This window comes from Cynocephalus volans, chromosome 15, assembly GCF_027409185.1.
Source record: "Cynocephalus volans isolate mCynVol1 chromosome 15, mCynVol1.pri, whole genome shotgun sequence".
Lineage (NCBI taxonomy): Eukaryota > Metazoa > Chordata > Mammalia > Dermoptera > Cynocephalidae > Cynocephalus > Cynocephalus volans.
Window position 1 is genome coordinate 19,047,944 of NC_084474.1, and position 25,072 is coordinate 19,073,015.

The following is a 25,072-nucleotide window of genomic DNA, read 5'->3' on the forward strand; positions in this document are numbered from 1 at the left end:
AAAGCACAAGTGAGCAAAGCAATTACCATATAGAGAAAATAAAGCTGAGTGGAAGCCTTTGGTTAACTGTGTGATTCCCTGTCATCCACATCACCCAGGGATGGCAGCTCAGGGGCATTGGTCATTTCCTGTGCAGGCTTCCTCTCTCTCTGGCTGTGGAGTTGCATAGAGGTGATGTCCTGCCTGTCTGGTAGGCATGGTAGGCTGATGGCAGTGTATTGGGGGCTGGGGAGGGCATGAATGCTTGTCCTCCTCTGTCCCAGGAAGCTCTGGTTGGAACCACAGTTGGCCAGAAACTTGTTTTCCTTCATAAACCATTTTGGGGGTATACCCTGAATCTGGTCTCTCCTCTCCACTTGCTTAGGTCTGGACTCCTCTAAGAAATCCCACAGAGTTAGGAGTAGCTCTGCAAGTTCTAAATAGGGCCTTCCCCACGAGGCTGGCACCCCATATTGAGCAATCTCCCTTCCAAAAAAGGGTTTTGAGTGAGCTACTCTGGGCTTGGAGGGAGCTTCGGAGCTGTCCTCAGTGTCCTCAGCTCCTGTCCAAGTGTTATTCACACAGATGCTTACCGAACAACTTTTCTACACCAGGAACTGTGCTAGGCTCCAAGGATATAGTAGGAAGCAGAACTCCTGGAGATGATGCCCTTGCAGGGCTTCTATTCTAGAGCCTACCTAAGCTCAGGGTTCAGAAGAAAATGCAGCCCCTGAGGCTCTGGTGTTTGTGGGCGAGAGGGAGACAAGGGTGGCCAGGTGTCCAGCTGAGCACTTGCCGTGGAAATGCTCTGTGGCTCTGGGTGTGGCTGTTGTAACTGTGCAGAGTGGAGCAGGGCTGCCCCTTTTATCATGGTCTCCTTGAGACACATACAAAAGCTCCAGGATACAGAGAAAGGCAGATGCACACAGAGGCAAAAAACACAACTTCAGATTAAGAACTCCTGCTCTGCAGACAAGCCTTAACAAATAACCTATTCTGACTTCCTTTCCTGACAAGATGGCATAGATGGGCTGCTTTTTTACTCCTCTCTGATAAGCACAACTGTTAACCCTGGGAATTATACCAGAGACAACAAAAGGAGAACTCTGAAAGGTGGGAAGAAGAAAGCAAACTGGTTTGAGACCCCAGGACTAGAAAACAGCACAGTGGCAGGGTGTCTTATGTCCTCACATGCAACAGAAGAAGGAGATGCAGACCCAAGCGAGCCACAGAAGGCAGCCTAGGTAGGCTACTCCTCCTGCTGGGATGAGGAGACTATGCACCATGACAAGGGGCACCAATTAGGAACTCCATAAACAATGAATAGCCAGGTGAGTGCTCTCTTGCCTTGCCCTGGGACAGGGCAGAACTGGAAGAGGGTCCCAGCTGCAATGAGCAGCCCCATCTTGGAATCTCTTTGTCTTCACGAGCCTGAGACTCTCCTCTCCTGTCCAGAGGAGACACTAGGGCAGGCAGGCAGAGCCAGTAAAAGGGAGGAGCCCTGCAAGCAGCCTTGCCTAGAAAGCCTCTTTGACACGCTGAGCCTGAGATTTTGCCTTCCTGCCCAGAAATATTGAGGTAGCCATGAGCACCAGTAGGGGGATCCCAACACACCCTCCTCCACAACCAGTGGTGCAGCCTCAGAAAACCTCTTCCCACCCCTTGGCAAGACTAGCAGAGACCAGAGGGAGCTAAGGCAGTATCAGGGAAACCAAACTAAAATAACACCACAAAAAGTAAAACTTCCTTTGGAACCACAAGTCTCAAAAGTAGGTCAAGATCAGCATGCTAAATCTAAACAGGGTGACTACCTGCTAAAATGAAAAGTTTAAACAGGACACAAAGTCTCCGGCATAATTACCATAATGTCCAGACAAAACCAAAAATCACTACTCATTCCAAGAACCAAGACAATCACAAGTCAAAGGACAAAAGACAATCAGCTGATGGTAGCACAGATGCTGGAAATTATGAAACTAAAAAATATAATAAAAGAAAATTTTAAAAGCCTTGCTGGATAGGCTCAATAGTAAAGTGGAGAAGAAAAAGAATAGAGTCAATAAACTTGAGGACAGATCAATAGAATTTACCCCATCTGAACAGAGAGAAAATGGACTAAAAAAGAAATTGAACAGAGTCCCAGTGACCTTTGGAATAATGTTATAAGATCCAATATTCATACGATCAGAGTTCCAGAAGAAGAGGAGAGATTGGGCTGAGAGAGTATTTGAAGAAGTAATAGCTGAAAATGCCCCAAATTTGGTGAAAAACACAAACCTATGGATCCAAGAAGCTGAACAAATTCCAAACAGTATAACACAAATTAAGACACATCACAGTCAAGCACTTGTAAACTAAAGACAAAGGAAATATCTTGAAAGCAACCACAGAAACAACACATTACATGTAGAGGAACAGCGAGTCAAGTGACAGTGGATTCTTCCCCTGAGACCACAGAGGCAGAAAGAGGCAGCAGAACATTGTTCAAGAGCTGAAAGAAAAGACCTGTCAGCAATGACTCCTGTGACTGGTGAAGCATCCTTCAGGAGTGAAGAAGAAATAAAGATATTCTCTAAGAAAAACTAAAAGAATTTGCTCCTAGCAGATCTATCCTTAAAAACTAGCTAAAGAAATTTCTTCAAACAGTAAGTAAAAGCTAAAAGATAGAATTTTGTAGAGTGTCAGGAAGAATGAAAAAGAACAGCAGAAATATGGGTACGTATAATAGACTGTTCTTTATCTTGTGAGTTTTATAAATCATATTTGATGATTAAAACAAGTTCTAACACTCTCCGGTACTTGAGACAATGATATTTAAAAATGGAGAAAATAAAGGTTCTTAAATGGAAGTGAGGTTTCCACACTTCCCTGGAGATGGTAAAATGTCAATTTTATAATTATTATGTCACGTGTATATTGTCACATATGTATATTGTACACCTGGAGCAATCACTGTGAAAACCATACAGATACACTCAAAAACACTGTAAGTGAATCAAGATGGAATCCACAGGAAAACAAGAAGAGAGAAACAGAGAAATGACAGCCAGAGGAAATAAACAGAAAACAATCAAGAAAATGCAGATGTAAGCACTAACATAACAATAATTATGCAAAATGTCAGTGGTCTAAATACACCAATTAAAAGACAAAAATTAGCAGTGGATAAAAAAAAACAGGTTCAACAATATTTTGCTTACAAGAAAATCACTTGAAATTCAGGAACATAGGTAGATTGAAAGTAGACCATGCTAAGATGGATTTAAAAATAAAAATAAAAAAAGGGATGACTACATTAGGATAAAGTGGACTTTAGAGCAAAGGAAATTACCATAGACAGAAAAGAAGTTGCATAATGATAGAAAGGTCAATTCACCAGGAAGACCTAAAGATCCTAAATGTGTACACACCAAACAAGTCTCCAAAAACGTGAAGCAAAAATTGATAGAGCTTAAAGGAGAAATAGATAAATCTATAATTACAGATGGAGGCCTCAACACCCCTTCTCAGCAAGTGATAGAACTACTAGACAGAAAATCAGCTAGGTTTTAGAAGATCTGAACACACAATTAAGCAACAGGATCTATTTGACACTTAAGAATACTCCATCCAGCAACAGCAGAATATATATTATTTTCAAGTACCCAGGGATCATTCATTAAGATAAGCCATATCTAAGGCCATTAAGTAGACCTTAACAAGTTAAAACAAAGTATACAAAGTGTGTTCTATGACCGTAATGGAAATCAAATTAGAAATCAATAACAGACAATGGGGAAAGCTCCAAACACATGGAAACTAAACAACACACTTCCAAATAATTCATGGGTCAAAGAAAAAGCCTCAAAGGAAAAAGAGAAAAAATTACATATAACTAAATGAAAATGAAAGTACAGCAGACCCACATATGAGGGATGCAGCTAAACAGTACTGGGAGGAAAAGTTATAGCATGAGATTCTAATATTAGAAATGAGGAAGGATCTCAAATTCAAAATCTAAGTGCCTACCTCAAGAAACTAGGAAAAAGATGAGCAAAATAAACCCCAATAAAGCAGAAGACAAAAATAATGTAAAACAGAATTCCATGAAATTGAAAGTAGGAAAACAAAGAGAAAATTGATGCAAAAAGCTGGTTCTTTGAAAAAAACCAATAAAATCGATAAACATCTAGCGAGACTGACAATAATAAAAAGAGAAAACACATACCACCAATATCAGGAATAAAGTAGGTGATATCACCACAGATCCTACAGCCACGGAAAAGAAAATAAAGGAATGCTATGAACAACTTTATCCTCATAAAATCGACAACTTAGAAAAATGGAGCATTTCCTCAGAAGCCATAAAATACCAACACTCAATCAAGGTGAAACAGATAACTTGAATAGCCCTGTAATCTTTAAGGTAATTGAATTCATAATTTAAAAATTCTAGAAAAAGCACTTCCCCTGCGCACAGCCAGGCATGCCACGGAGCCTGCCCAGGGTCCTGAGGCAGGAGCTGAGGGCTGCCCTCGCCCCCGCAACCAGGCAAGGAGCATGCCGAAAATACCACTTCCATGTGGGTGGCCACAGCTGCTGCAAAAGGGACTAGATGCCATAGCAGGTAGCCACAGCCACTGTGCAGGTGGCCCACCAGATACTCACCTGCATTGACACAAGGAGAGTCACCAGTGGAGACCAAAAAAGAAGAGGACGTCTCTCTTCACAAAGCCCACTGCAGAGTAATAGAAGCAGCATCTGCTCTACAGTAATAGTTGGGCACCTGAACACCCCTCTCTCAGCACTGGACAGATCATCTAGGCAGCAAATCAGCAGAAAAATTGTTACTCTTTCAGAAGGAGAGAAAAAAATCTATGGTTATAAATGGTGGGGGGCAGGGGAGAAAGGAGAGACTGGGTAAGGGGCATAAAGAATAAGTATAATTGGTGATAATGAATATGCTAATAATATTGATTTGATCATCACATGTTGTACACAGGTGATGGTGGTCAACATTGTACCCCAAAATATGCATAATCACTTATGCTTCAATAAAAAAAAAAAGGTTACCATCTCAGACGTCGACTGTAAAATTGTAAAGCAGTACAATGTATATACTGTAAAAAAAAAAAAAAATTCTTGAAAAAGAAACTACCAGGTTTACATGGCTCCACTGGAGAATTTTGCCAAACATTTAAGGAAGGATTAATACCAAGTTTATTTCAAGAGAAAAAGAAAAGGAGGGAACATTTCGCAACTCATTTGATGAGGCCAGTTCAACATGACCAGCCATCAGGGAAATGTAAATTGAGACCACAGTGAGACCACACTTACCAGAATGGCTAAAATAGAAAATAATGACACCAAAGTGCTGATGAGGATGTGCTCATCGGCAGTGCTTGTGGGAATGCATGATGGTTTTGCATTTCTAGAAAGCAGCTTGTCAGTTTCTTTAAAAAAAAAAAAAACAACTACATGTAATTGCCATATGACCCAGAAAATACACTCTTGGGCATTTATCTTAGAGAACTGAAAACTTATATTCACACAAAAGCCTTTGCACAAATGTTCATAGCAGCTTTCTTTGCAATAACCAGAAACTAAAATCAAGTCAGATGTCTTTCAATAGGTAAATGGTTAAACGAACCGGCATTTCCGTACTGTTGTATACTACTCAGCAGTAAAAGGATGAACTAGTTATATATGCAACAACTTGGATGAATCCCCAGGTAATTATGCTGAGTGAAAAAAAAAAAAAAGCCAGTCCTAAAATATTATATAACATAATATTCTATTTATATAATATTTTTGAAATGACAAAATTTTAGAAATGAAGGACAGATTAATGATTGCCAAGTTTTAGAGGATGGAAGAACAGAGTTATAGAAGGGCAAAATGTAGAATTCTTGTAGTAGTAGATTTGTTCAGTGTCTTGAATGGGTGGTGGAGACCCAACCTACATCAGATAAAATTGTATAGAGCTAAATACACATACACAAACACACAAACAAATGACGACAACGGCTTGTGAATCTAAAATTACCTCAATTTAAAAAATATTCTCTTCTCCCCTGTTCCTCCTAACTATAGAGCTGGTTCTACTTCCACCCATACCCAAAACAAATCCATCTTGGCACCAATTTCTGCTAAGCCTTTGACATATTCTCAGTAAGAACTCCTACAGCAACCATTGATTGGTCAGAACTGGCAGTGAATTCAAGCCTATTTGCACATCATCATCTATAAAATATTCTTCTAGAAGTATTTAATGTGAATCTAACCAAGCCTGTGGTCCGCACTGCAGTTAAAGAGGAACAAATTAAATGGCATCAAGGGAGAATAATATGTCAAACCAAAACACAGGACAAGTGGCAAGGAAGTCATAAAAAAAGTTATGATGTATGAAACTTTCTTTCAACTTGCTTTTAGCTGTACTCACGCACATGCACACACGTGTATATAAGATAGATAAAGCAACTATGCAAAATGTAGATAATAGTTGAATTAAATGGTGAGTATATCATTTTAGTATTCTTTCAACTTTTCTGTTTGCCTGGACTTTTTCTTAATAAAAAGCTGGTGGAAACAAACCCTGCTGGCCATCTGGGAATTGGATGATCTTTCAGGTCCCTTCCCACTGTGATATTCAGACACTGAAGTTCAAATCTTGGCTCTGGTATTTATTAGCTGTGTTCTCTGGGCCTTCATGTATAAAGATGAAGGCCTTGGAACAGCTCTAAACTTCTGTGAATCTTAAGGTCACCAGAGAAATTGATTCAAAATCTCTCAGTAACCCATTCACATTATGAACAATTCCCCATGCCAGAACTTTTTTCTTCCAACCTGAATCTTTCAAACAGTAGTTTAAGAATTTCCCTCTTCTTGTGGACCCAATAAAGAGAGAAGGAAGGAGAGAAAGTATTCTTCAAATATACTTACCTCCTTTCCTAAGTCATTTGCAGCAAGTCAAGTCAATATACAATTTTCTTGTATACTATGTGCCATCACACAGACTCTGTGTAAGCCTCTCTACCCTTTCCCTTATCAATATTTAGTCATATTTGACTTTTCTGTGTATTCTTTCCAAAGTCTATCAGCCCAAGGCCTAGTCAATTTTCTCCTATCGCTCTGAGCTGCCCAACCAGTATGTCTTATCCCAGGATAAGTCTCATATTTGATCAGAATTCCAGGCATGGCATCATCATTTCCTTCCAAGGCAGAAAGGTGAATATCATTATAAAGATTTAGGTCAGCAGATGTGCTCATCCTAAGTGCAAAGCCCAGCTTTGGGAGCAGAAGTTTGAGAGCCCATCTCCACTATTGAGAAATAGCAGTAGAATATTATAATAGAACACCAGTGATCACAAAGCTGTGAGGCCAGTGTGTTGGATATATGAGGCACATGGATTTTAAGTTTGTCATACTAATAAATAGAAGAACTTATGAAGCCTTTTCTGTTTATAGCTTCTGTCAATTAAATGTGCATTTTTTTCTGTTTCTTTCTCTTAGTTATGTAGGTATTTTTAGTTATCTGAGTATAACTTCATGCAACCTTAAAAATCTGTATTACTATAATTTTAAAAGTTAAGCCCTTCTTATTTATATTCTTTCTTACAAGCATATCTCTTTTACAGACTTCTGTTTCCCAAAATTATCTTGACACAAAGGAAATGGTTCTTAAACTTTGCTGTGAGAAATGTTTTCATTTGCTGATTATGGTTTATTTGGGCTGTTATTTACTAATCAAACTCTCATTTAAAGGACAAAGTTATCAATAGCACTAGCACAAAGAGGATGTTAGTTTCTAGTAACATGATTATATATACTGTGTATGATCTGGTTTACAGAACTTATAAAGTTGGCAGCTGCTAAAGAATTGGAAGAGGAAGAAATCGCTTATTTATACAATGTAAATGTGAAGGTGTATCTCTGTTTAATGATGCCAGAAAAGACTGTTAAAGTCAATTCAGCTGTAAGAACTCTGGACTCAGTGTAAATATTATTTCATTTTACTAATGGTCAACTAGAGTTATGAAGAAGTTATATAATTTATTCAAGTATATACAATTAGTCTATAGCAAAGCCTGGTTTCCTTGTTCTCATCTCAGGGTTTTGTCCAGACTAGTGGTAACAAACTGTGGGCCCGTGTCACCCAGCCTGCTTCATTCACTCACATGTCCTGCCTGGCCCTCCTAGGTGTTTGAGTTGTCAGGACTGTGTGCTGTATCTGAGGGTGTATCTCCTGTGCTCTTCTTGCTTGCCTAGCACCAGCTGTGAGCATGGCCCTGAGCACTGGGGAGGACATCTCAGCCCTAATGGCAACTTGCAGCTCTCCAGGACCATTGTAGGCAGACCTGTAGGGAGCTTGGGAAGGAGCAGACTTGTGTGGAGGTGGGCAGGACTCTGTGCATTGCGATCTGGAGGAAAAGACCAGAAATGGACCACTTAGGGTACTCAGCTAGGAATGACGACTTTCCCACAGTTTAACAGACCTTCCTAGTCTTCCCAGGGACCAGGGCTTCCTGAGGGTAAGAAAATGGGGAAAATATGCTTATTAATCATCTTTTAAAAAACTAAAGCAGAGTTTTATCTGGAACTTGGGTGATTCTAGAAGCCCCTTTTTCCTTTCTCACCCCAGAAATCCTCTGACTGTGGAAAGAATCCCACAGTCCAAGGTAAAAATCTGGTTGAATAAACATTTTGCATGCATGCATTTAAAACAGCGTCATCAATCAATCAATCAAAAATGTAAATGGTTCTTCTAAGAGAGCTCTTTCTCTGAGAGGGGTAAACCCAAGTGAAATTCAATGGGACCAAAACTGTGTCTTTGGCAGGTAAACCAATAAGTTCTTTGCCCTTCTGAGATGGCTCTGTCCGGTTACTGGAGTCATATGAATTGAAAAGAAGAACTGTTTTGTTAAGTTTCAAAATAGCCTGGAAGAGAGAAAAAAAAAGGTATGACTTTTCTTCTTGACAACTTTGTGTAAGGCCAAAACAAAGAATATGTGAGTTGTCATTTCATAGTATCTAGTGTGGAATAATAAACAAGAGCTCTTCCACTGATTCTCGAAGAATCTGTGACCTCTTCCTTAAATAATAAGCAATACATGCTACAATTGATTTTCTCTGAGAGATCTCTTCAGGCTGTCAATGAGGTCAAATGTGCCAGTGAAGAATGTATAAATTAGTAGAAATGGATGCACTTATGGAGCTTGGAATAATAACTAAAAGGGTCTGTCCTACTCCGTAGTATCCTAGCCTTAATTTCATCCACGTAATCCCAATGTACCAGGTTATCTCCTTTGTAAATTAAATACTCCAAAAGATATTCTTCAAGCCTCGTAGAGACTTACCTTTCTTTGTCCTGTAAGGCTTTTCTCCTTGCTTTCAGACTGACTTCCCATGTGGAGACACTTATCTGGACAGCTCATTTCCAATTCATCCATTTGATAAATAGTTATTAATATTACAAAAGAAAACTATTCACTAGACGCTTATTCGGAATGGCAAGGAAGCCTCTGTTCAGGACTATTGCAATAGGGGTTGAGGCTGTTGTAATAGGAGAGAGAGATTGAACACAACTCCCAATACAACAGGGTCAAGTGGGGTTTTATGGCCAATGGGCAGGGTGAGGGAGTGAATGGAAAATAACCCAGAGGAACTTGATTAGGTGTCAAGGGTGGGAGGATTCTCAATAAACTGGTTTAGCAGGATTCTTTGCTAAAACTGGATTCTGCAGGTTGAGGACATGAGCCAGGAACAAGGCCTAGCCAAAGAAGGGGCTCAGAGTTTGCCCAAGATGGGAATCCGTGTTCGTTTTCTATGACTTCCTGTGGTAGGAAGCTTCCCTAAGAAAGTGGCATTGGCCAAGACTTGAAAGATGAGAAAGAGCCCAGTGAAGAGAAGGGAAAGAATATTCTAAGTGGGGAGGAAGAGAGAAGAAATATTCTTAGTTCCATACACTGCTCAGCCTCTCCTTTGAGTAGGTATTTCTTCCTTGAAAGTTCTGTGAGTCTTGGAGACATGTCAAGCATACTGGACCTAGGAGTCAGGAACTTTGTTCCTTCTGTGCAACTAACTGCCCCTGTGGTTTCATCGAGCTTCTCTGGATCTGAATTTCATTACATAAGATGAGGAGATTACTAGGATTTAGGGTGAGATCTTATTCCGGGGACTATACCTCAATTGCGAAATATTTAGAATTACTGGTCTCTGCCCAATGAGTGCTGGTATCATTCTCCATGTTGTAAAAGCCAGCGATTACCCTATATTAGTCCATTTCTGTTGCTTATAAAAGAATACCTGAAACTGGGTAATTTATAAGGAAAATGAAATTTATTTCTTGCAGTTTTAGAGGTTGGGTAGTCCAAGGTCTGGGGAATACATGTGGTGAGGACTGTCTTCTGGGTGGGAACCCTCTACATGGTGAGCAGGGTGTCACATGGCAAGAACTGGCTGAGCAAGGGCGAGCTAACCTTCTCACTCACTCTCTTATAAAGCTGTCAGAACCACGTCTATGACTACTCATTAAACCATCAACCCATTACACCATGAATGGATCAATCCATTCACAAGGGCATGGTCCGTGTAATCCAATCACCTCTTAAAGGCTCCACCACTCAAATAGTCAGATTTCCCACCCTCTTAACACTGTTATGAGGGGGGTCAAGTTTCAATGAGTTTTGGGGGGACGTTCAATCCATAGCACACTCCTTCCCTTTCTCCATACACACATTACTGGATGTTCCCCAAATAGGGTGGAGGATATTATTTCTAGCTGAGAATCACTGTGTAATCACAAAGATTTCTGCTAGCTTTCTATTGCCTCATTCTAATTGAATTGTAAATCCATTCTGGAAGAACCAACTTCCACCTTTAAAAAATTTTTTTTTAAATTTATTTGTTTTCATTGTACATATTTATGGGGTACAGTTTGTTTTTTCAATACATGCATATATTATATAATGATCTAATCAGAATTGTTAGCATATCTGTCACCTAAACATTGATCATTTCTTTGTGGTTATAACATCCATGATCCTCTTTTCTGGCCATCTTGAAATATACAATACAATGTTATTACCTATTGTCACCCTAGGGCACCAGAACTATTCTTTCTCTCTAACTGTAACTATGTGACTTTGTACCAGTCTACCAACCTTTCCCTGGCACCCCCTACCCCCATCCTTTCCCTGCCTCTGGTAACCACTGTTCTACTCTCTATTTCTCTCTTTTTATTTTTTCTTAACTGACCCATGATAATTGCATATATTTATGGAGCACCATACGATATTTGGGTACATTCATACTGTGTCCAATGATCATATCAGGGTGCTTAGCATATCCATTACCTCAAACATTTGTCACTTCTTTGTGTTAGGAAAATTCAGCATCATCTCAACTAGCTATTCAAAGATACACAGTACTTTGTTGTTAACAGTAGTCTCTGTATATTACTACAGAACCCTAGATCCCATTCTTCCTATTTCTCTAATATTTTGTATTCACTGACTGCCCTCTCTCCATCCCCCTCTTCCCCTTCCCCCCACTAGTCTCTAGTAATCACTATTCTATTATCTACAACTACAAGATCAACTTCCTTAGCTTTCACATATGAGTAAGAACATGTAGTATTTATCTCTCTGTGCCTGGCTTATTTCACTTGACATAATTTTCTCCAAGCTCATCCACATTGCTGAAAATGGAAGAATTTCATTCTTTTTTATGGCTGAGTAGTATTCCACTGTGTAGATATACCACATTTTCTTTAACCATTCATCTATGGAAGGGCATTTAGGTTGAGAATCAGCTTCCATCTTAATCCACTCTCTCTCCAAACTTCCCCAATATTTCAGCTTGCTACAGTCATCAGTTACTTAGAAAATTTACATGTTGCCTCAGGATCCAGTGGATTATGTAGGTGAGTAGTGTAATCCCTGATTCCTGAATATGGGTAAAAAAGACAGAAAGTTCCAGCTCTTTCTTCTGGGAATGTTCTATATGAACCAGAACTAGGAAAACTGTCCTTGTACCTTGGTTTATAGAAAAAGGATGGTAATGGCTCATCAACTTGAGCAATCAAGGATTAAAGCAGGAGGGAAAATTTGACATAGATCTTTCCAGAGGCTGAGGCTTTACATTTTTCCTCTTTTCTTTTTCAGAAAGTATGCTGCTGATCAAAGTAGTCCCTTTACTTGATTGTTTTCCAACTGACAATAATCTCTTTGATTTTGTTAGAGTAAATTACAGGCACGGAAAACCTTCTACAGCAAAACTTCAAGTCCTAAAATGTTGTATTTTCTCTTTGTTTGAGTACTTAAGTATTATAAGTTTGTCTCTATACACATATGTAATGCATTTCCAAAGTTTGTTTTGCAATTAAGAGTGTAGGATATTCTGGGCCTTCTTCGAAGACAAACGTATGCTGATGCTTTACAGTATCTCCTGCAGTGTAGCTACTGTTATGTGGCAGCAATGAATAATAACTACTGGCTCTAATTGCTTAGAGAATTGCCAAGTGATAATCTGTGATAAAATTAAGTAAAAGAAATCAGTGTTGTCTTTAACCACTTCCATAAAATAATTCCCCAGAGAGGCACCAGAGCTTCAACAGGTAAAATTACCTGGCAGGGCGAAGTTAGCCCTTCAAGTACACTGTCCCTCAGGTAGGAAAAGTCAACCAATCCCTTGGTTCTGTTATTGTTGTCGCTAAATGGACTATGCCGAGCCTACGTCCATTCTTTTGCAATGTATTAAATGTTATCTTTTGTTTGCTTCTGATTCCTAGAATTAAATAGGGAGAAAATAAGGAGTCTGTGTTCTGACCGGGGGCCAGGAAGTGAGCCCTTTGGAGCACCCAGCCCACTGGCTGATGAGGAGATGGTGGGGAGTGGGCGGGCATGACCACTCTTTGGTCTCCATGACATGCCTGACATGGACTAGGCTGGAACATGGTGGGTATACTCATTGTCCCTGTTCTGGGAGAATCCTAGGAACTCCCACATCTCTATTCTGACACATATAGTCCTGCCATAACTTTCATAGTCACAGCACTTAGGCTCAAGGTAGAGTATAAGGCTAGCCCGAATATACAACTTATGAGAGTAAGACTTTTTCCCCCCATTATATGATGATTTCCTGTGGCTCTCTCCCTTTAATCTTTCATGAATTTAATTACTTGCTGTTGTTTCAGTGGCTTATGATTAAGAAGACTAAAATTTTTAAAAGGAGAGAGTATAAACCAACTTTGAAAACTTCAATCAGCTTATAGACTCTTTAAGTTCGATCAGTCTCTATTTAATCTTCTGATGTGAATTACCCATATTTTTCAGGGTTCAGATTCCATGTTATAGGCAACTAATTTTAGAACCTTGGGACTTCTCTTGGTTGTAAGATCTTGTTATACTGCCAGAATATACTTATCTCTCTATTAAGTATGGAGGTTTGGAGTTTTCACTGGAGGTAGGCAACTTTCTGAATTAATTAAAATTATAAGATGTTGTATACTTTCAACTCAAGTTACAGGTGTGTCTTCCATGAAATGCAACACATAGTGAGTTGTGCTAAGGCACTATCTAATTCAAGTTGCCTTGCACACTATTATCAGAGCTTTTGATTTCAGAAAGGCACCTCTTGATTACAAGAGTGATTGCAGAGAATCTTTGAGAGGGAAGAAGTTCAGGAGTGTGAAATCACTCAAAGCCATGTACAACCACAGAACCAATGTTTTCCTAAAGCACCTTTTCATCTTATTGTCCAATTTCCTATCCTGAAAGTGATTTTATGATAATAAGAGTCAGACAGGCTCAGGAGAAAGAATATTCCATTTCAGGTAGTGACTAGTACATTACTGTGAACCCAGTGCAAAATCTATAAATGTTAAATGAGTTCCATTGACACCCACATTAGGGGAAGGTCTTGTTGTTTGTGATCCTGATTAGGCTGATAAAGATCCTAGCTTCATGCTAGCATTCAATAAATCTTTATGGATGACAAATGAATAAATACATAAACCTACAGGTGTTATTTTTGCGATTTTAGAAGATACCAGTTTTCCAGGCTCTGTTTGTGTGCGTGTGTTCTCCATCATAAGTTGTGAAATCACTCTAAATCACTGGACAGGAAGGCTGAGGAATCTGGTAACTGCCACCTGTTTTTGGTTTATACATATAGAGCCACCCTAGCATGAGCTTTGGTTGGAGATAGAATGGTCAAAACAGAAGGGCTAAAAACAGTGCTGATTTAGCCATATTAAGTGCTTGTTTGCATTCTTGAGACTTTTCCTAGTTTTTGCTTTTCTTCAGCTCCTCAGCCGAGGGATTTACCAGAATAGACAAGCATGAAATTAATTTTTCATACTCGTTTAGTAATGGATGGAATGCTCCTAGTTCACTTCCATTTGTGTTTTTTTTTTTAAAAAATTCTGCTTCTGTTCCCTATAGATAATGACCCAATCTCCATCCAGAGAGCTGAGTGAAATAACTCCCTTCCTCACTTGCATTCCAGGCTCTTGTAAAGTGGCATTTGGGGACCAGTTCTTTCCCAGTGGGCAAAGTCTCATGGTGTGCCAGCCTTCCTATCTGTAAGCATCCATCTAGCATTTACTGTTAACTGTTCTAGATTGTCATCTTCTCACTGACTTCCTTCATGCCCACACTAATCTTATGTGAATGCAGATGTGGCCTTTTCTTAAAGCAAAGTCAGGGCAGGCTGTCTAGCTCACTTAGTTAGAGCACAGCCTTGTAACACCAAGGTCATGGGTTTGGAAACCAGCTACCAAAAATAAAAATAAAAAAATAAAGGGCTTGCCAGTTACCTTACTGGCCAGCCATCAAAAAATCAAAACAACAAAAACCAAAATCAAATCTGAAAGTCTAGTTTCTTTTCCTCCTCTTGGACCCATGGTGCTCAGTAGTGCACTTTTCTCCATAAATATAAGCCATGATGGAAAAAGTGCTTAAGAACACACATTGGACATCAGCAACGAGCATGAGAGACACTGAAAAATGAAGAAATTTACCCACTAGTGAGCTCAGAGTGGGTTTTGTCTGTTTTCAGTGTTCCAGAGTTGTAAGGGAAGTTGGTTCGTATGCATGCCTTCCTTCCTTCTCTAAGAACCGTTTGTGGAGCGTCTACAATGTGTGGGTACTGGTGATTGTCAGGGACCGAAGGCAACTATATCACACTCCCTGCTCTGATGGGGCTCACAGTCTAGGCTGGAGGGACAAGTATTCCTTTGTTATAAACAGAACAGGAAAATTCTCTCCTGCAGACATGGCCTCTGCTCATGGTGATATTTCATCAGACTTTAGTGGTTGGAATGCAGACCCCATCAAACCATGCACTTCTAGGCACCCCCTTGCCAATCCCAATGTCAAATAATATTAACATTAACATTGAGGGCTATTGTGCTGGGTGCTGATCCTTACTGTGCAAGAACTAGACACGACTACAGTGTCTCTGACTCTCTGCCTACCTGGCAGAGTTCCTCTTGTGCTTAACAATACCACTGTCTTTCCTCTCTTCACACTCATATCTAATTGGTAGCTAAGTCCTGGGTACTGTCCCTCATGGTTCTCACAGCTCTATCCTTTCCATTCAGCTCTCACCTAATGCATTACAGTCACCTCTTCCTGATCCGGCTGCCTGACTCGACTCCCTGCTTCCAGTCCAGAGCCCCTGCTGCCAGTCTCGATCCTCCTGAAGCACAGCTGCTGTCACTCCCCTCCTCCGCCTAAACAGTCAGTAGTTGTCCCCGCAAGTGGAATGAGGATGGATCACAACCACATTTCCAACCTTATTTTTCCACTCCTTTTCACTCAGGCAAACTTGTCATTGTACCCAGTGCATGCCATCTATGCTCTCAGTTCTTACTGCTGTTTAGGTGGATCCTTCTGCCCTTTCTCTTCTATGTCCAGTGTCCAAATATCCCCATTCCTTAAATGAAGACTTTTCAACTGCTCTCCCCCAGCCATGAGTGACCATGCCTCGTAACTCCGAAGCACTCTGCAATCTCTTACTCTCTCCCCGATGTGATATTTTCTTACGTAATAATGAAGACCTCTGTGACGGCCAGCACCATCTATGGATCAGTATGAGCCAGTGGCTGTGCTAAGTCTGCATGCACACTATCTCATTTTATCATTACCAGTGAGGTAGGTGCTGTGATGCTCATTCTACGGATGAGGAAACTAAACTGCAGAGAGAGAAAGCGACTTGCTAAGCTCACATGCAACTTCCAGGAGTTGAACCAGAGTCTGCTTAACTCCAAACCCTGTGCTTCTAATGACCATGCTTCATTGCCTCTCATGTGCATTTTTTAATGTCTCCTACTGGTTTGCATCTACTAGCAGATATGGAAAAAAAAATCCTTTTATTTTATGTGCCTTCCACAAGGTAGAACGTCATTAAATCTTTGAATAACTACCTCCTGACTCCTTACCCAGTTCCAAGTACTTCAAAAATTTTGGTTTTAATTGCTCAAACCATTTCTTTGTTTAAATCAAAGAACTAAATAGAGGGAAGACATGTCTCGGGGAATTAAACATAAATGGTGAGTTGTTGTGTGCATGCACATACGCGATGATTTATACTCTTGTTCTCCACAGAGACATAAACAAAGAAGAATCCTAGCAGATTGGAGTTTGAAAGTGTTAGTTTCAAGAGCCATTTGAATGTGGATATGAATACTTTGCATGCTGGCGTCTATATCCAGAGATGGATAGGCCTGCCGTGGGTCTGGAGAAACATGGCCGCTTATTTCTGTGCTTTACTTGAGGGAGAGAACACTATCTTCACCATTTTCATCACTGTTTCTCTACATTATTTCAAAATCAAGGCCTTGTTCTTAGACAAGAACATTGCCTTTTGTGTTCTGTCCTTGAAAAACAATGGTTGGGGTGGGGGTGGGTTGGGGCAGAGGATGACTGCCCCATACTCTTTCCATATATCGTTGTCATACTTGGTAGCGATAGACAAACATTTGTGATGACTCTAATTGATTTTATAAAATATACACCATTTTATTTATTTTAAAAATATTTAAAAATTTTAATCTCTCTCTCTCTCTCTCTTTCTTTCTTTATCATTACACAATGTAAACTTTTTTTGCAGCCCTTTACCAATTTCTCCCTAACCGCCTCCCCTCCCCCTTTCCCACCTGATATACACTATTTTAGTCAAGCTTTTGTGACCTGAACTGAAACAAAAATTCAGAAAGCAGATGAAATGCTGCAGCTTGCCCCTTATTATCTAAAACTCTGCATACAGGAACTTAGCATTGTATATTATCAGATGTTTGAACAGTATTCAATACATTATTCCTTTTAATGGATGCTGACCTTTGCAGGCCAGGTATTCTCACATTATTACTAATAATAAGTCAATAGGCAACTTCATTATTCTGGTATTACAAGGAATTATATTCTTATACTTATGCAAATACAAAAATTTCCTGTACTGCCCAAGATAGGATGAAGTTATGAGATGAAAACTTTGCTTGCATGATTTTCTTTTTCTTTATTTCTCTCTCCTCCTCCTCCTCCTTCCCCTCCCCCTCCCCTTCCCTTCCTACCTTCCTTTCTCCTCATCAATCATGTGAGGCAGAGTTAAATCCAGGCTTTTGTTGTCCGCATGATCACCCCTGCTGAGAAAAGTGATTGTCTAATTTGACTTCCCAGATAAGATTCAGGGTAAATTTAAGATTAATCTCTCGGTAATATGAATTTTACTACAGCAAAGCCAAACATTTTTTTGTTAGCATACTCCTTGAACCTAATATTGTATGTGTGTGGGTTTTGCTTGATTATCCCATTGAGAAATAAGGATCCACTTGCCTAGGAAAATAATGACTCGCAGAGAACATCAAACTGAAACCTAAATCACATAGGAATTACTAGAACCCATTTAGGAAAATGTATCACCTGAATTCCCATCCTAGACTTTTTCAGAAACCCTCAGACCTAGAAGAGGAGAAAATAGGCTCATCTGGACACAACACAATTGGATTTTGTACACTTCCATTGTCCTACTACTACCATCACCGTGGAAACAGTGTGACCAAGAGGGTGATCCCTGTAAATCACGCAAGTACTAATACTGCCTCCAGTTGGGATACACTTTGCAATTCACAAAGTGCCTTTGCACATATAATTTTGCATAATACTAGCAACAACCCTCCACATAGAGGGACAGGAAGCATTGCTCCTTGCTGAACTTTGGTCTTCTATGGATGGTTGCATGTTTGGTGAGTGGCAGAGCCATGGTGTCAGCTTGATCACCTTCCTTAAGCACAGGCCCTTTTGCCACTACAGCAAAAGAGTTCTTCCCCTGCTCAGAGGCCAAAATGCTTCAGAGGCTCTATAGGGGAAGCACATCTTTCCCTCCATCTTGACTTAGGCATCATTATCACAGAACTGGAAAGCATGCTTTACAACTGTGAGAACCATGCCATGGTTATTTTAGTAATTAACTTTGAAAGAAGTTTCAAATTGGATGAAGAGATAAAGAAACATGCTCAGATGCAATGTGTTTGCACCTGTGACAAAGACATAAATATTTGGTAGCAAATTATTGGCAAAACTTTTGTGGTTTATAGTGTACCTTAAAAAATTCCCAAGAAAAAAATCATAAACAATTAATCTTATTAAGTGTGAGGTCAATAGGTTTTAAAATAGAACTGGCCAAAGAGATTTAACTACTAATATTAATAGACTTCCTGTTACAGCAGAAAAATTAGTATATGAATATACACTGTAATTTTAGAATTGACTAGAAGACTTTCCCCTGCTCCTTCTGAGAAATACTGTCACATGCAACCCCATCATATCTTTACACAGTTATCTGATCACTTGCAGCCTCTTTTTTCTTATATGAGTCTAGCTGTGGGATCTAGGTTTGCAATCTTCACTGAAAATTCAAAGCATAAATGGGCCGCTTCTTGAAACTTAAGTATCTCTCATTGGCAAGGGCTTACTATTTTCCATTATTTTACATCTCATTTGCATTATGCTGTTGACTTAGATTTTAAAGCCTCAGGTAGCGATATTAAGTGCTTAACTCATGAAAACAACCCTAGAATCTAAAAATGAGCCACTATACATAATCTCTAATTGCTCACACTATAATGATAAAACCCTTGTAGATAAACCATTCCTAAGTCCTAATTCTTTTGGGGGGAAAAATTTAAATTTTCTATATTCCGGTAATATAGTTCCTCAGGTTTCATTGGCAATTTGGAGTTCACATAGTGATTTAATACACGTTACCACATTTGAGCTCATAATTATCAATCTAAATCTGATATAATCCATAACTGACTATAGAAATGCTATGCAAATGATAGAAAAGGATGGAAGAAATGTAAATATCTAAATAAATATAAAGTAAATATAAATATAAATGAGTTGGTAGAATGAAGAAATTCTGGAAATGTCTTCTGTTCTCATTTCTACAATTTGCATGAAGTAGCTGGGTTGTTTATGACCATTTTGGTTTGCTTAGAAACCTTGTTAGAGTATTCATGGTGGCTTACTGTGGCAGATTACAAACTCTAGTAGGCACTTTTTTAAAAAAAAAAACTTTTTATTTACAACGATTTTAGCTTTAGAGAATTCTTGTGAAGATAACTCAGAGTGGTCCCCTATACTTCACATTTCTCCCATTATTAACAACTTACATTAGTATAGTGCATTTGTTACAACTAATAAATCAAGACTGATACATTTTTATTCACTAAAGTCCATAGTTCCTTCAGATTTCTTTAGTTTTTAGGTAACGTCCTTTTTCTGTCTCACGATCCCACCCAGGATATCACATTACATTTAGTCTTTCTGTCTCCTTGGGCTTCTCTTGGCTGTGACAGTTTCTCAGACTTCCTTGTTTTTGGATGACCTTGACAATTGTGAGGAGTACTGGTCAGGTATTTTGTAGAATGCCCCTCAATTGCAATTTGTCTAATGTTTTTCTTATGATTAATCTGTGGTTATGGATTTTGGGGAAGAAGATCCCGGAGACGAAGTGCCATTCGCATCACCATAGCAAGGGTAAATCCCAACAGCACGATTTATCATTGGTGGTGCTGCCGTGACCACCTGGCTCAGGTCGTGTTGGTTAGGTTTCTCTATTGAGCGATTACTCTTTTTTCCTTCTTTCTCTACTGCATTCTTTGGAAGGAAGTAGCTGTGCTCAGCCGAGACTTAAGAAGTGGGGAGTTAGGCTCCATGTCCTTGAGGGTGGAGTATCTACATAAATTATTTGGGCTAATAGGTATTTTAAATTTTAAAAACCTAGGTGGATTCCACAAGTCAAGGGTGTTATAAATAAGAAAGAGGAAAAAGATGAGGAAATCTATATGAAGAAGCCAAGAAGTGAGGAAGTCAAGGTAATGATTGCAGCTAAGGTGAGAGGTAGAGTCACACTCCTCAGCAGGGGTGAAGCCTCATGACTACAGGCATAGTCCGTCCAACTTTTTCCTCCCTACCCTGTTCCCCTGGAAAAGTGAAGCATTTGAACACTAAGAAATTATAATGAAGTCCATGTTCTTTTACTTTTCTCCTGGGCTCATTCTGTGAATATAACACTCCATTTGCTGCCAGTGCCTATCCTGCAACAAGATGCTAGTCCCCCAACTGCGTACAGTGTTTCCAGGTTTCCTGGCAGAATTCATTGTCCTTTCTTGGAAGTGGATATTAGTGGATATGTGATGCGAGTGGGAGTAAAATGAAGTAGAGATTAAGTAATTTGCTAAAGATCTTCATAATTAATGATTTCTATCTTCACCATTCAACTAAAAGATCTCCCTCAAAACTCTCCAAAGTTCTATTTGTTGTCAAATACAACAGTCCTGTATCCTTCCTTATTCTCCTTGATCTTGCTATTGCATTTGACTCTGTTAACTGCCCTCTTGTATTGGATAGCTGTTGCTGTGTAACAAGCCACCAAAAACTCAGTGGCTTAAAAAAGCAATCCTCTATATTTGCTCATGCATCTGCAGGGCAGCTGGAATTTATCTAGGCTGGGGTCAGCTCAGTGGTTGGGCTCGTTATGAAGGTCTGCTAGCTGGCTGGGGAGTCACTGGTCTGTGTGTCTCTCATCCTCCTCCTCAGGCCAGCATGCTAGCTGTGGAATGTTTTTACCATGGCAAGGGCAGAAGGCCAAGAGAACAAGTGGTGACATCTGAGATCTCTTAATAGCTAGGCTGGGAACTGGTGCCCTGTCATGCCTGTCCATATGCTACTAGTCAAAGGAAAGTCACATGGTCAAAGGACAGAAAATACATTGTACCCTCAATGAGACCAGAGTTAGTGTGTGGATGCCGGGACTGAAGTGAAGAATTGAGGCCAGTAATGCAGGAATGCAGTTTATCATGCCCTTGCATCTTGAAACACTCTCCTCTTTTTTTTTTTTTTTTTTTAACATAATGCTATCTTGATCTTCTCACCTTTTATTATTTCTTGAGTTCTTCTTCCTTCAACGTCTGTACTATATGTGGGCTTAACCTAAGGCTCAGCCTTTCAGTCCTAATTTCCTCCGTGTACGTAAGAAATCTCATCCTGGCTTAGACTCTGTGATGTCCTAACAATCATTTCTGGTTTACCATTGGGCATTTCCATATTTCCATTTGGAACTGCCTAAACTCATAATCTCTGGTCCCAGGCTCTACTTAAATCAATGTTTCTTCCCAATACAAAGATATATTTCTGAAATACAGCACCTTTCGATAATCGTTTTGATGTGAATGCAAAACAAAAACAGAACGCTAATGAAGACTTACCCTATGCTAACAGGAGTACGACATTTCTGAATATGAACAGGAAATAGGCCTGAAAGACAATGATTATGATGAGAAGAGTTTTAGAAAACCATTTTCTATGAGAAATGGCTAAAGTTACTAACAATTTTCTTTAATCTAGAGATTATATATGGCATCGTGACCACTGTGGTCAGATAGTTGAAAGTGTGTGGTGTGGGAAAACCTGATTTTTTTCTATATAGCAGGACTGCTCCCAATGAGTGGATGGATTTGGGTGTTGCTTTGCTTCCCATGGATTTGTCACCCCTTTTCCCCTGGGTGATGGAGCCACAAATGGTTACTCAAAGCCCATCTCTTCTGAGCAGTGAGAAGCCCCAAAGGGGTTAATCTCCTGGAACCCTCAAGAGAGAGGCATTCCTTGCATTTGGGAAACTAACCACGAATTGGGGTTCTTGCCCCATGTTTATTCTCCAGACCAGGAAGTTACAGGAAAAGAACACAGGTGGGGTTATGGTTTAACAATATAGGCTGGTAACTTTCAGTAAAACAAGCAAAGTGACATTCCATAATGCAATTTGCAAGAAATTAAGAAGTAGATCCACCCAACAAGAGCTTGATCTTAGCAAACATTCTCCCTCCTTACAGCAATTTCCCAGTATCTTTACCTATCAGTCGGTAACCTGTCTGTCCTCTGAGCCAGCACCCTTGCTGTGCTACAGTTCTTTATCTTACAACAGAGACTAGCCTGGAGAAAAATTTCCTGTCTTTTGCAAGGTTAACATTTTATATGTACTTTTAAGAAGTTAGGCTAAACCTGAAACTGCAAGAAACTAAGCCCTGTGAAATATATTTGCTTTATAAATATAAGTATTCTCCACATTTGGGGGAAGAAAATTTTAGGTTGATATAAGAAAATAACTTAGAAAGAAGAACTATACAGAAACACAAAGGTTCTGCTCCACCTTCTCCAATTATTCATTAAAATCCTGTCCATCCTTCAAGATTTATCCCAAGTCTTTATCCCCCCCCTACACTCATCCCTGACAATTCAAATTTTATTCATCCCTCTCAACTCATGGTGCTAATCTCCCATCCCACCTCAACTAAATTAAGTGTTGTTTGGAAGTAGAAATAGGACATCCTAATTTATAACTTCAAGCATGAAACACAACACTGAGCCGCTAACAGGCATTCAGGAAATTCTTACTGGCTTATCATTCAATTACAGATTTCCTGATTTCTAACCTTAGTCATCAGGCTCGCTTAGAATTTGAACCAGACTGTATTGCTCAAAAATTGAATCATTTCACACTGATTTCACAAGAGGATTTGGCTTCTGATTTTAATGAAAGCCTGAAGGGAGTAGTAGATTTTGCCATCTCTTGTCCATCTAAACTTACGTTTTCCTACTCATCGAAGAAAGACGCTGAGTGCAGAGATCCTCTAAGATTTAGATTTATAGCTCAGATAATTTGCTGGGTGAAACAGCAGAGTAAATATGCCTAATTTCTTCACGTCTGAAGATTATTTAAACACTAATCAACTGGTGAATGGGAATACATGCTGTGGAGGAATGCACATGATGCTGGCGAACTGACACTCTAGCTGGTGTTCAGATCTGCCTGTTGTCATAGCTACTGGTGTAGGCAAAGCAATTTCCCTCCCAAATCACACTCTGTAGACCTTCAGTGAACATAAGCTATTCTTCCTGCTTTATTTTTCTTTATCCATGAATTGAAGCTAAAAAAAAAAAAAAAATGGCATCGGCTGCATGAATATCTTTATATTCTTAGCAATATTTTAGACATGCAAAAGTAATAAGTGAGGTTTCATCAAAATAAGTGCCCTCTGCTTAAGGTCTCACCTCATTTGTTTGGCAGTGATTCATTGAGCGCCTGGGTACTGGGGACACAACTGTGGTATGGCCCAGTCTCTGCCCTCAAGAGTGTACATCAGAGCTGTGTGAGGGAGAGAGATGAGTAAGGAATGTATTTCAGTGAAATGCAATCAGTGGTGGAAGCCAGGGATAGAGAGCCCTGGGAATGCAGAAGAGAGACACCTCAGTAGATTGTGGGTGCTGGTAGGGTCAGGTCAAAGGGAGGCATCACCCTGGGAATCTTGAAACATTGTTCCTGGGAAGTTTAGCAAACTTCTTTTCAGTCGTTCTGGGTGCAGAATGCCAGTGTGACCCTGCGGGCTGGGCTCACATAGCAGCGGGGTGGAGGGGCCGCTGTGCTGTGGCCTGCTGCTCACACGTGGCTCTCCCTTCTGCTCTGCCACAGGAACTCCTTCACAGACATCCTCCGCGCCATCCTGCTCTCATTGGAAGTCCTTATTGAAGATCCTGAGCTGCAGATAAATGGCTTCATTTTAATTATAGACTGGAGTAATTTTTCCTTCAAACAAGCCTCCAAACTGACACCATCAATCCTTAAACTGGCCATCGAAGGGCTGCAGGTATGTTCAACAAATGTACGATACAAGGTGACAATGTACGTTTTTCTCATTGCAACCAAAGTAATATTTGTCTTTTAGGATGGAAAAAAGGTAACTTGGATAAATTCATTTGTGAGTACTCCATATTTTGACCTCAGCCTGAGTTTAGATTAGATTTTTTTTTAAATTAGCCTTCATTTTCATTAATAACTCTAAATTACTGTTACTTCAGGCACAAATTACCTACTGTAGCAATAATGAACAAAGCTCAGAGATGTTTGGTTTAATCCACCTAAGAGTTCACAAAAATTAAAACTAAGAACCATCTGTGTTATGCGCATGTCCAATACAGGGGCGGCATGAGAGTTTTCTGGGGTTTCCAGAAGCATTTTGTTCCAGAAATACACCCTGCGGATCATCACTTCCCAGCGTGTAACGTACTGCAGCGTTTGAGCTGCAGTGGATCACTTTGGTACAAACAAAGGAAGCAGATAACACTCTACCTCCTGTTTATGTGTCCAGGTGTCAGGACTTCGAGAAGGGGCTTCTGTGCTGCATGACGGTTAGAGTGTCAGTCTCCAGGGTCCCTTCTACTTTTTAAGCGTCAGTAATTCTACAAGAAGTAAGGAACTCAGAGCAGCAATTCTGCTTAGCTTCCTGTGACACATTATTACAACACAAAATTAAGGGCATAGTTTGGCGAAATTTAGAATCAGTTATACGAAACTTATGTCCCTTCTTTATTTTGTAGGAAGATTGACTCAGTAGAATGACTCCCTCCCAGTAGGTAGCAATTGCATGCAGTGGTGTATATAGCACACTGTGGACACTGGATCATTCTCAGGTGAAGCAGCCATTGCTTGTGCTTCTCAAAATGCACGACTGGAGTCCACTTCAATCTCCTGTCATACTCTAGTGCGGAGT

The 25,072-nt window shown here is 39.8% G+C and overlaps 1 protein-coding gene across 1 annotated transcript in view; it reads left to right on the forward strand.

The window, feature by feature from the left end:
- The window catches only part of CLVS1 (clavesin 1), a 175,866-nt gene that overhangs the window by 54,705 nt on the left and 96,089 nt on the right, over window positions 1–25,072 (forward strand). The window contains exon 2 of the mRNA XM_063080090.1: window positions 23,995–24,169. Within this exon, the coding sequence (XP_062936160.1) occupies window positions 23,995–24,169 (175 nt within the window). The remainder of the gene's footprint in view (window positions 1–23,994; window positions 24,170–25,072) is intronic.